General features: G+C 43.5%; 1 protein-coding gene across 3 annotated transcripts in view; it reads right to left on the bottom strand.

Annotated features, from left to right (window-relative positions):
* The window catches only part of MAP3K1 (mitogen-activated protein kinase kinase kinase 1), a 51551-nt gene extending 38897 nt beyond the window's left edge, over positions 1-12654 (bottom strand). The window contains exons 1-2 of one of the 3 annotated variants that reach the window (XM_030467866.1): positions 12569-12654; positions 11528-11768 (exon numbers count right to left, since the gene is read on the bottom strand). In XM_030467866.1, coding sequence (XP_030323726.1) covers positions 11528-11535 — 8 coding nt within the window. In that variant the 5' untranslated portion in view covers positions 11536-11768; positions 12569-12654. Of the gene's footprint in view, positions 1-10164; positions 10327-10410; positions 10905-11527; positions 11769-12568 lie in introns of those variants that run through there. The other 2 variants (XM_030467868.1, XM_030467867.1) reach the window with 2 other exon arrangements.
* Positions 12655-13274: the final 620 nt, after the last annotated feature.

The raw sequence follows: 13274 nt of genomic DNA, 5'->3' as shown, positions 1-13274 counted from the left end.
TTACTTTGAAAGAACAAAAAAAGTGGGGGAAAACTTCCACAACTCTTGCAGCTCTGGGAAGTGCTCTAGATAAGTAGAATTGCCAGATAGCGAGATATGACAAATGGAATCTTGTATCAAATCAATGCGTGATCCTTTGAGTTTACTGAATTGAAACACATCTGTAATATGTCAATTTTAAGGTCAATAAAAGCACCCTATTCTTAATTACTTTTAAAAGACAAATTTCTAAGAAAAGAGGATGCGAAAAACATTTCTTTAACACAGATAAATTCCTTATTAAATCTGAATAAAATATTCAAAGATTATTCAAGAATTTGTGATCACCAAGATGTCAGACTCATTTTACTTCTTAGAAACGAGGGTTTGTATCACATAGCAGCAACTCAAAAATGGGACAGTAACTGAAAATTCAATCTCAGTTATTTAAATAGGTACCTAAGTGCTTTTCAAATCACTATGAAATCACAAAACTAGTTTCCTGCTAATGCTGGTAGAGCTACAGCTGTGGGAAAGTCTGCACTTGGAACAAGTCATGCTCTTCTGTCTTACTAATTGACTTTGTGGAAATACATATGTCAAGAGATTAATCTCATACTAGGTTCTGGAAGGACCTGGCTGTGAACTAGAAGGTGAAGGCTTCAAGACCCACTGAATTAATTGCTACACTACACTGCCAGGGAATTTGTGACTAGTGTGACAGTGGCCCAAGCCCACACAGGTATCAGAAAATAAACAACTTTGAAATGGAGTTAGGAACTAAGCTGACTTTGGTCTGGACTGCACAGGACACCATCACATAATCCTACCCTAGAAAACTAAAGGTCTTTACATAGTCAGCTTCACTCATATTTCTAACAAAAAATATTACATGAATATTCAGATACAGTATACAAAGGAAGGTCATCACTTTCCGAAGGCAGTCTTCCCATGTACTTGCTTAATATGTCCAGGCTAAGCATTAGATATGCAGCTACAAAAAAACTATAAGCAAGCTTCTGTATGAATACTGAATAGCACAGCTCTCAATTCTAATACCCTGTCTGCCCATTTGCAGCTTCTGAAGGACTAATATAGTTAAACTGAGTGACGTAAGCATTTTAAGTCTTGTAATTACAGATTACTGTAGTGATTGCAAGTAAGTATACAGAAACCCAACAAATCCTTATCAAAAGTCACCATGGTAAGAACAAGCTGCATGAACCACTTCCTTTGTGAGAGCCAGATTAACCCCCTCCCAGTTATAAAAACATGCCATTTATGTGAACATGGAAAGGGAGTTAACAGTGCTAGACTGATATTGTCTCATTTCCCATTTCCGTTTAGGTACCAAAATGCAGACAATGCAATGAAGTGGACACTGAGCCATCAGGAGAGAAAGTGACGTGTTGGTTGTCTCAAGGTAACTCAGGGAGGAAAAGAGCAAGCTCTACATAGTATTTCTTATTTTCCAAAAATTACTGTAAATGAACTTGAGGAGAGATTTAATATGCAAGACTGACAAATGCCAAAATCTTGCCCAATTTTAACCATAACGAAAGCTTTGACTACACTTAATGTTACATGCTAATTATTTGTGGCTCCAAGCAAGAAAAAAAGTTTTAAAAATTTATTCAGGGTAAAATCCATAGGTTTGCTTTTACCTCTACCAAAAATTAATGTGTCATGCTTACTGCATAAGAAAATGTTTTGCAATCCAGAAGTAATGGTGTCTTCTTGCCCTGAGATTAACCAAAAATACTAAATGGAAAAAGAGCCTGTCCTTCCTGAAGGTACCTGGTCCTCTAACACCGGACAAGTCCTCCCAACAGAGGGGAGACAAAGCACAGCTGCTGCAAACTAGTATAACCAGGAGACCTCTTTTGGATAGTTAACAATGTTTCACAAAGCTGAAAATGCTGCAATACTACAAATCAGCCCTCCACCTGCATTGGGCATTCTTTCAGCCCAGTTTATCTATGTACTAACTGCATAAATCAAGGACATCTGTAGCCCTTTTTGCTCCACAATCTCCAACTTCATATATGCTTTGTACTGATGGTAACTGGAGAAGGTGAGTTTGCTCAGTTGTCCTTCCATTACAGACATTAATTGAAAGAGAGCTGAATTATTTCCCAGTAAAACAGACGAAGCAAACTTAGTATTCTTTCAAAACCTTACGGCTCCTTCAGTATAGGTATTTACAGTTAACAAGGTCCTAAGTATATTGAAGAAAAAAATTAAAAAGGGAAAATAATTACATTCCCACTTTTGACAGTTTTCACTATTGCATCCTTTGAATTGGAATTTTAATCATGACAGTAACTCACCATTTTTAGATTAATTCACAACTTGGCATGTTCCAAAACACTATCAGCATGGCCTAGGCAGAAGTAACTTGAGTGCTAAACTTTATGTAAACTGAAACACATATTTGTATGTGGAGATTCTGTTAAAACCAGGAGGTCTTGGCAGTCCATAACGCTACCAGATCTTGCGTCCTTTTTTCCAAGCACTAGAGACACCCCCTGCTTGGAGCACCTGAGATGGTCCATCTTGCTAGTCCCATAACAAGATTTATGCAGCTGAGGGCCACATGATGCAGAAAAAAAAACCCAGAAATTGCAGGAGAGCTTAAGAGTGCAGTCTGCAAACCCTGACTTCTCATTCTTTGTGGACAGAAAAAAGTTTGGCCTGAGAAATTCTTCAGGGCTGAAATGCCGAGCTCCCAGATACAAGAAAACCCTTTCTTATTTGTGATTTTTTGACTGATCTGATCCTTTTAAACCATTTTCCCTATGTTTTCCATTCCCAAGTCACTTTGAACTACTGGTCATTGAAGTACTTATGCATAGAAAAGGTTTTGTATTGTTTTTTTAAAGAATTGAATCCTTCACTATCAACAACGTGGTTGATACGAGTGACAACAATAACTCTGAATAGAGCCATCCTGATCTGCAGCAAAACCTAAAAACAATAGGCACTCATAATATCCACTGTAACCCACCACAGCAATTCTGTATTACCTAAGCCAAACACTTTGCCAACAGTTACTACTTAGGAAGAAGGCATGTACAAGCCTGTGTGAAGCCTTATGTACCAGTATAGGAGACCCTGGCCTAAAACCTGGATGTTCAAAGAGCAAGATAGTTCTGATGGTTACCAAGCCTTGCCTGAGGTCAGCAGCCTGCAGGTCAGGGCAGGCAGATAGAAGCCCCACTTCACGGGGCAGTGAAGAAGTTTCCACATTTATCCAACAGAAACCCCCGTGTCCTGGCACATCCAGACAAGAGAAAGGAAACCTACTGTACCAAGCTGTTCATTAGAAACAGGTTTTAACTGTAAGTTCTGCATTTAACAAATTAATGTCTGCTCTGTATTTATAGAAAAGCTCATTTTCTGGAACTGTAGGCAAACGTAATTGAAATAACTTGTTAAAAATAAATTTACACATTAATACAGTTTCAAGAGATGTTCCATCCAGCTCCGCTCTATTTGAAAACCAGCTGCTCGTATCTCTAACTCAAGTCTGAACTGCCCAAGAACTTTACACAACTACAGGTGCTATCACCTTTTTTTTGTTTTTAAGAACAATTCAGCAAAATTAATAAGCGATACAGATCCTCAATGTGAGACGTCCTTTGCAAAGTTTTAAAAATGTTTCCAGTTTTAAGATGAGCTTCCATGCTAGCTACAACTGGAATACTTTCTTACATTGAGCAAACTATTTAGTCATAGGTTATGAATTTATAGAGTCATTTACATTAAGGGAACACTTAAAATTCTGACTAATGGTGGTAAAGTTAAAACTTTTGTTACAAGAGATGAATTACAAGAATATTGGTCTTATACCTAGCAACTCTGAGTCTGAAAACATGGGAAAAATAAAAAAACAAAACAAAAAAAACTGACACTGACTACACATGATTTTTCAAAGTATATTTTCAGCAGTCAGAAATCAAGGTACTGTCATAATTCAAAGCACTTAGAGTACTGTCTTAACCATGGTAACAAACACACACTTGCCTACTGGAGCATATTACTCAGATAAGCTCAGTAAAATCTACATGTACGGCAAAGTGGAGATCATTGCAAGTTTCACCACACATTTGAGGTATCTGCACTTTGTATGCCTCTCCAGATGCAGAACATTTAAATATTACCTGAAGATAAGGAGGAGACCCTATTATTCACTGAGCTCTGAAGCATCCCTTTTAAAGAATACAAAGAATTAATAAAATAAAATTCTGCAGCCATTTAGTGGCAACAGAGTGGGAGCTAATAAGCTAATATCTACTATTTATTTTAAAAAACATCCCAAAACTGTTTCTCTGTGTGGCATAACATATTAGATTATTTTTCCTTCAAAACTTAGAATAGTTACACCAAGCACTTTCAGAATTCAAAAGGAACAATTCTGAAGATACAAGCATGACAGTTATGCAGGACAGAAGAAATCCTCAAGGTGCAAGATGATATTTGAGAGAAATAAGTGAAATGCATTATCTGTGGACCAAAACAACCAAGTATTAGTTGTATTCCTTTAAGGGCCAAGTACCTGCTCACAAAAGGACCTGGCCACCATTGCTGACAGCTGAGCAAAGACTCGTTTTGGTTTGCTCAAAAGCAAAATGACTGGGTCCTCAGAGGAGGATGGAAAAAAAACCTCAGAAAACAGAATGTCAGATGTAGTCTGCCTATTTGGTCATCTGCCACTATGGTCTAGCAGACAACTAGTTTTCCAGTTTGCTCCCACCAGCCACTGTGACCCTGCGTAAGTTATAAGAAACCGCAGCATCAACACCAGTGTGAACTGTATTGGTGAGAATTACTAGGTAAGAATTGAAGAGACATTTGGGCCTGGTCCTCATGGACATGGTTTAGTAGTTGACTGTGGTGGACTGTATGATCTTGGTTGGAGGTCTCTTCCAACCTAAATATTCTGTGATTCTGTGATTTAATAAGCATACCAGAAGCCATTCCATTACACATTAGAATACTAGAACAAGACAGACAAGAACAGTATTATGTAATATTTCCATTGATGCTGTGAACAGTGTACACTTCAGGTGCACAAAATATGGGAAGACAGTGTGAAACAAAGTCAGACTGACTGAAATTCCAGTTTAATCTCACAGCAGAGACAGAGAAATACTCAGTGACACTCTAAGTTTCAAGGCGATAATAACAAGCAACTTTCTGTGAACACCTTTAAATTGCTAACCAGATGCTGAGCACCACCAAAAAAGCAGATATTTGTGAGCAAAATTATGACTATATCAGCTTTTAAGAAGATAATTTCAAAACTTTAATATTTTTCCAGACAGAAGGTAAACAATTCTAAATAACTCTTAGCTATCAAGTATATAAAGCTGCTTGGTTTTTTAGGACATTTTTCAGCCAAGTTCCAACAAATATTAAAAAAATCTACCATACAACTCCAACAAAATCCCAAACCCTCCATTTTATATGCAATGGTTGGACCAAGTAATCCTTTCAGTCCCTTCCAACCTGGAATTATTCTAAGATTCTAAAAAACAAGCAAAACAAACAAAAAACCAAAGTCCAACCAAAATTAAAAAAAAACAGACCCCACAAACCAAGAAACAAAAAGACCCCAAACAAAAATCCAAACCCTAAACCTCTCTTGCAGGAAAAAAACCTCATCAAGACTATTCACTACTGAGCAGGATTCTCCAGTTCTGCAGCATGGTGAGACAGGAAATCGGAACTATCCTGCAGGCAACACTCTCAGCCTCCGGGTAAAGATAAAAAGAGAGGGAAGCAACAGAAAGCAACTTTCCACTTAACCTCGTTCTCCTAGTCACCTAGAGACAAGTAATGAAGCTCTCTTAGAGGCTTTCAGTCCAGTTTGCCTCAAGGAAAAGAATGAGCTCTAATTCTAGAATTTTAAGTGAGAGCAGAACAGGTAAAAAGTAAAATAAAACAATGCTCGGGTCTTTGCAGAGAATCCTCTGAGAACACCATTAGCATTAGAAACTCAAACCTGATCTGTTCTTTAATTCACCACTGCTGCTTAAAACTGTATTTACAAGTTTGTTTAAAGCTATGTGGCAATGTATGATTTCTATTTTAGATGAGCTTAAGCCAAGTTTCACCAATAATGGAAGCTAGCAAAAGCCAATAGAAGCATTCCCACAGTCACCCAACCCCCAGCTGCTTGTTTCTATTCCGACCTCATGCACCATCACCTTTAAATGACAACAAACACTTGAGCATACTGAAAGATAAAGTTCAAATCCATCATGAAAGGAAAAAAATTATCTTCATATCTCCGACTCCACGCATTCAACCTTTGCATAAGGCATCTACACACCTGTATTACACTGAGCAGTGCTTAGACTCCACTGAGTGGCAGTGAAGACTGAACCTTTAGTACCAGCAAATCCAATGAGACAGGGTGCTCCAGATCAGTTAGTTACAATCAATTTACTTTGCATAGGAACAAAGAAACTGCCATACCAGATCAGACCATTTAAGCAGAACCCTACCACTTGCAATAACTAAGACTGATAAGAATCAGACATGGTAGAGAGGGTAAGCACTCTCAAGCCACAGAGCCCAGAAGAGGTAGAAAGTGACTTTTATCCTACAGTAGTACCCAGCTCAAACTGGAAGCAGAAAATTTAGTGGCTTCTTTAAGCAGCCTGTTAAAAATATCCAGCACTACAGACTTGGTTAAAACACATAAAACTTAATTTTAGTGTAGCTAAGAATAGCCAATGTCAAAATTAAGCCATATTTTTAACCTTAGCTACTTTTTTACTACAAAACCAGAAAGTTACCGCAATTTAAATAAAAAGGTCATAGTAAGAAAAAGCAAGTTAAGCCTTGGCCATGCTGTGCTTCCACTGTACATGCTCTCCTCTGTACCCACTCCACTGCACAGTCCAGTGCTCTGTTAAAGTACTCAGGTCCTTTGAAAGTCAAAGGTACTACAGTTGATAAACAGAGTTAAAACTGACAGGTTTTTACAAGTACACTTGTACAGAGAGCCAGAAGTTGAGCTTCACAATGTCTCTTTGGTGTCTCTAGCAGGTGTCAAACAGCAACTGCAGAAAATACAGTATAAATATCAACAAAGATTGTCTTGCAGCTGAAATATCTGCCAAGTCTGTCATACCTAGCACACTTTCAGACACTGGATTTTCAGGCAAGTCACATAGTACAGAGTTACTGTATGCAGAAGTAATTAATTACAGCATTTTCTGCTTTTCATTTTTAAAAAGAAGACAGTTATAGCAGCATAACTAACGCTGTACTTAGTGATACAGTAATCGCCTACACCAAGAAAACTGTTAAGGTTGGAGAGAAGGAGGTGTGTGTTGCTTTCACGTATTTCTCTCAAGTTACAAAAAATAATACTACTGTTATCTCACTGTGTAGATCTTCCTATATAAGCCAAATCAATATACTTTTATGGGATAAAAGGTCCAAGTGCTTTACACTGTAGCTGCATTTCCTAATAGAAACTCTCTTCTCCGCTTACAGTGAAATAAAAAAGATACCTTACAGATGTTAGTAGCTTTTAGTGAGAATATTTGCTCTACAGGCTTGAATCATAGAATCATAGAATCCTTGGGGTTGGAAGGGACCTCGAAAGATCATCTAGTCCAGCTCCCCCTGCCAGAGCAGGGCCACCTAGAGCACTTCGCATAGGAACGTGTCCAGGCGGGTTTTGAATGTCTCCAGTGAAGGAGACTCCATGACCCCCCTGGGCAGCCTGTTCCAGGGCTCTGTCACCCTTACAGTAAAAAAATTTTTTCGAATATTCAACTTGAACCTCCTATGCTCCAATTTACACCCATTACCCCTTACCCCAAACAGAATACTTGAGATACTAAGAAAAAAGGTAGTATTTACATTCAGGACTTAAAAGCAGAATCAATTTCCCTTCTTGGCTTCTTTCTGAAGCCCATACAGGTCTTCCAGTATAAACAGAAAATCTATTGAAAAAGAAAGTTACTGTAATATCAGAGAGACTGTAGGGGCACTTTGGAACAAGCACAGAATCTTTTAACTAGCAGTAGATTCTTACAGGAAACTACTGTATATAAAACCAGACTGGAATACTTACATATAACACATTATTTTGAGCAGGTTTGCCCCTTAAATTGTCTGGGCAAAAGCTGCATGCACACCTTTAATGTGTAACCTACTGTTACATACAAACTAACTTCCCCAAGTCAATTAATATTACAAAAAGGAGAGATGTTTTTAATTCTTGATATGGCCTGACAAAGTAGTGCTTCATCTGTTTACCGGTAACACAATATACAGAATTGCTGAGATACTGTACACACGCATTTATAGGATATTTCTAAAGAACGATCACTATTAAAGTTGTAATGTGTTTTCAACTGTATTTATGATAAATTCAAAGCAGACTAGCTCACTAAAATACTGAAGAGAAAAGCACTTGGCATTTAGTATTTTCTATGATTTGTTAACATTCCTAGTCAAATGTCAGTGCATTTAGAAAGGCTTTAACTTGTACACACACCCAAAACACTGACTTGTCCAAATGCAGGTACTTAAAAGTAAGCAAAACTGTCCATGTGAAAGGAAAAAATTCCACAGCTGCTATGTCATTGCTGCTGTAGGATTGACTAACAAGGGTGGACTCAGTTTTTCAGCATTGATACAACATATGTTGACCTGCCTGAATCTCTAATACTTATTCTAACTCCCACTTGGTATCACCATGAGACTGAAGTGTTTTAAACATGTTCTAACACCAATTCTGTATTTTCTCTGAAAGCCATGAAACTGGTTACAAATTACAGTACATTAGCATTTAATTACTTGATAAAGACATCACTAGGAGACATAATAAGACAAGTTACAAGCTAAAACTCATACATTATTTTCACCTACCCAAAGCACTACACATTTCCCACTTAGTTTTCTCTAAGAGGCATTTCTTACCTGTTACAACCAGTCTATACCAAGAATTTTTACACTGCTCTAGAAATAGAATAAAACCCACCTGACCTGCAGAGAATTCATATAAACATGACATTAGTCTAGAAAACAGTTATTACAGTAGCTCCATAGTAAGTCAACCTTTAAAAAAATATCCTTTGAGTGTAATTGATACAAGACAAAACTGAAAAGGATACACTAGTAATGTGTCCAAACTGGAACTAGCCAGACAAACTGTAAGGTTCTTGGATACTAATAAAAAAGCAGACTAAAGCAGTCTTTAAACTGCTTAGTCCACATCCTTTGAAACCTATGAGAAATCCGTATTAAACTGCCAACTTCACATCAGAATTTCTCACTACTGCAGGGCCTTCTCACACACACACTGACTAGCAAGTGCACATTAAAGCTGAAGTACCAGCTCTGAAGTGCTTGAACTGATTCACCATGGACTAGAGTTTGCTTTCATCCTGAATACTTCCACAGGTATCAAATATGCAGTAATATCGTTTCCCGGAAACCTCAAGAAAATGGACTTATCAAGCAAACCATACAAACAGCAAATGTGGGCTACGAACACCACGGCACTAAATGAGACCACTGAACTGTATCATTTAGACTGAGCCATCATAAAATTACTTTCCCTTAGATAAAAAGAAGGCATTTATGCTTGAAAGCGTTTTCCTTCCCTTGCCAAGAGCTGAAGAAATCAGTTCTGCAATATCACGATGCCGCAAGTCGGAATTAAGATTTCGGAAGTAGTTTTGTTTTTTTGCTTTTTTTTTTTTTTTTTTTTTTTTAAATAATTAAAGCACAGTCATTTCTGTTTAGCAGACCGCAGAAACAGTGCGGTGGGAGGCCAGGGACTGGGTGAGCACCAGGCGGAGGAGCACAGCAGCCGCCTGAAGTACGGAGCAGTCCGCACCCTGCCCCGGCTCCGCAGAGCCGCGGTACGAGCCAACAGGCTCGGCTGGCCCCGGGACCCAATGGCTGACACATCCGGCCCCCGCCACCACCCCGAACTCTTACTTCCAAGCCTTTACGGACTCCAGAACAAGTTAAACCACTCACAAACACACGTCAGCCTCCCTACTCCCCGCGGCTCGCCCCCGCGCAGCCCCAACCCGCTCCACCGGCGACGGCTGCTGGGCCCCGCGCAGCCCCGCGCCGCTGACAGCTGCGGGAGAGAGGCCGGCAGGACGGCCCGGCCCAGTGGCCACACTTCCTGCACCCACGTACCTGGGGTTCCCGCACCCCAGGGGAAGACAGAAGGGAGTGCTGCTCACCGCGCCTGAGCGCTGCGCGCCGCGGGCAACTCCTGCCGCCCCCGCATCCGCTACCGGCCCGCGGCCAGGCGGTGGCCAAGCGCCCACGAGGGGAGAACGGGGCGCCGGAGCCCACTCCGAGACCTCCCCGCATGAACAGCTCTGTCACCGGCGCTGTCACCCGCAGCCCCCGGAGTCGACCACTGTTAGTTCCCCTCACCTCGCGGGGGGAGACTGTTCCATCCTCCGCTCCACGGCAGTGTCGGTCCCGGCCGGACTCCTCGCCGGCAGCGCCTCCAGGAGCTCGGCACAGCGGCTGGGAGAGGCAGCCGGGCTGGCAGGGCTGGACCGTGGCGGCCCGGGCAGATAATGGAGCAGCAGCGTATCGGGGGGCTCCGGAGAGGAGCAGGAGGATGCGGTCGGAGCGGCGGAGAGGAAGAGGGGCGCCTCGGGCAGCCGGTCCAGCTCCACGCTCCGCACTTTGCGCAGCTGCTTCCGTCTCCAGTCAGAGCGCTGCTCCCTGCAGCCGCCGCCACCCGCCTCCCGCAGGAGCCCCCCGCCACTCCCAGCGACGCTCCCCGCGGCCGTGTCGCACTTCAGGCTCCCGCAGGCGGCGGCGGCGGCGGCCGCCTCCGCGCCGCTGCCCGAGGATAATCCCGACGATGAGGCGCGATTCCCCGCCGCCGCCGCCATTTTCTCTAGCGGGTCACATCGGGCTCCAGAAGATCGTAGGCAGGCAGCTCTCCGACCCGCTAAGGAAACGGCGCTGTCTGCGCAAACAGCGTAGGGAGGGGGCGGGAGGCAGGCGCGGATTGGTGGCGGGGGATACACGGGGAGGGACGGCCGCCCATAGGTGCAGCGGGGCGGGGCCTCGAGGCGCCCCGGCCCCCACCCCTGCGCAGGTGTTGGCGGTTGGTGGGAGCTGCGCCCGCTCGCCAGGGGCCGGGCCGCGCCGGGCCGGACGGGGCCAGGTCAGGCCTCCCGGGCACAGACGGGCCGGGCCGGGCCGCGCCGCGCCCGGTGAGGGCGACCCCGCCCCCACACCGCCGTTCCCACGTGTGGAAGAGCAGCGGGGGTTCGACCGCTCCGCGGCGCGGGTCAGCCGCTGGCCGGTGGGGAGCTGAGAGGCGGGGAAGCCGTTCGCGAAACTCGGGCCGGCTCCGCCCTAGCTCGCAGCACTCTCGCTGTCTGCCCCCTCCCCCCGGCACCCCCAGAACTTCCCCAGGCAGCGTTCTCCCCGGGAGCCGGCCGAGGGGCGAGGCGCGGGTGCGTGCCTGCGGTGCTGCCCCCTGCGCTGCAGAGAGCAGCCGGAAAATCGCTGCCGTGCCCGAGCTTACCTGCTCATTCCTTGCTGGGTTTAGTAAGAAATTAATGCACATCGCTGCCCGCAGCCTTCAGGCGTCCTTCTGCCGGCTGCCCTCACTGGACAGGCGCCGCTTCAGCCGTCCGCGGATACTTTTCCATGTCTGTAACTACTGAGAAGCGCTGGCGTCTCGTCGGAGCGCACCCGAGTCCCTGCGAGCGCACGTACACACATCCAGCTGGGATCCCGCCTGCCACACACACCTACAGCGGCGGCTGTTTCCCAAGAGACTGAGAGAGAGAGAGAGAGAGAGGAGAGGCAGGAGACATCACATGACCACAACCTTGGGGAGGTCGAAGTAAAATTTACTTTCGGTCTAGCTTTCCACTCGACCACAACTGGGTGGTTTTGCTTTCAGTCCCCGACCTGCAGGGAAGGGCCTTAGAATTCTGCCAGAAGGACATATAATGCTGTCAGAAATCTGCCGTTTTGCTGCCCTTAAACAAGCCTACCTCTTTGAATGCTGATTTAATATGAGATGAGGAAAGGGAAACTAAATGTAGCTATACATGTCACGCTGTTTTGAGGACGGTCTGATTTTGGATACAGCAGAAGTTGGTTAAAAGCTGAGTATATTATGCTTATTTCTCAGAAATTGGTATGAATTGCTCAAGTGTAACATTAACTTAACCATCTCAACTATGCTATTCTAAACAGAAAAAAAAAACCCTTTTGGGATTTATTAAGGACTTGTCACACTTGATTATTAGTATGGGCCCTTTACCGGGATCACTGCCCTGATCTGAAGCACTGGTTGAGTGAGACAGTCCTCCTACAAGCAGCAGATTCTTCCTTGCCTTACATACATTATCAGCTGCTGAGGTGTAAGGTCTTTGCTGAAGGATGTAACAAGCAGCTTAGAAGGACTTCTGTCCCTCTGGATATGCACAAGCAAAGCCCCAAGAAGCTTTCAAATAGTTTTGAATGGTGCTCCATATAATCATGGAATAGTATCAGTATGCACATGGCCTCAAGTTCTTACTGAATGTATCACTTGGGTGACCTGGCCATTTACCATATCAGCTGCCTTGCACTATGCAATGTACCCTATGCTACTGATGGAGCAGGTCCAGAGGAGGGCTGGGAAAATGATCAGGGGGCTGCAACATCTCTCCTACAAAGACAGGCTGAGTGAGGGAGCTGGGGTTGTTCAGCCTGGAGAAGAGAAGGCTCTGGGAAGACCTAATATCGACCTCTCAGTACCTGAAGGAGGCCTGCAGGAAGTCTGGAGATGGACTGTTTGCAAGGGCCTGTAGTGATAGGACAAGGGGCAGTGGCTTTTAATTAAAGAACAGTAGATTTAGACTGGATGTTAGGGAAAAATTTTTTACCATGAGGGTAGTGGAGAAATGGTTGCCCAGGGAGAGAGTTGAAGCCTCATCCCTGGAGATACTCAAGATAAGGCTTGACAAGGCTCTGAGCAACGTGATCTAGTTGAGAATTGTCCCTGCTTACTACAGGGAGGTAAAGATGACTTTTAAGTTTTGAGTTACTTCTGGATAAGATGAGAGTGGAAAAAACTCACCATTTAGTTATTGAAGATTACATGGCATGCCTTATTGAGGCTGTTTATTCTCTGATTAATGGCTGAATTCCAACCCAAATTTGATTCTATGATTCTATACCCTTATGTTTCAGTAAAGGATGTTGTGAGAAAGTCAGCTGCATTCATTGTCCCCTTGTAAATAGGGTACCTCTGGGATAAGCAGGTCATCTAAATA

Source organism: Calypte anna, chromosome Z (genome assembly GCF_003957555.1).
Source record: "Calypte anna isolate BGI_N300 chromosome Z, bCalAnn1_v1.p, whole genome shotgun sequence".
NCBI lineage: Eukaryota > Metazoa > Chordata > Aves > Apodiformes > Trochilidae > Calypte > Calypte anna.
The sequence above is the reverse complement of the archived record's forward strand: the minus strand, read 5'-3'. Positions and strand labels throughout refer to the sequence as shown.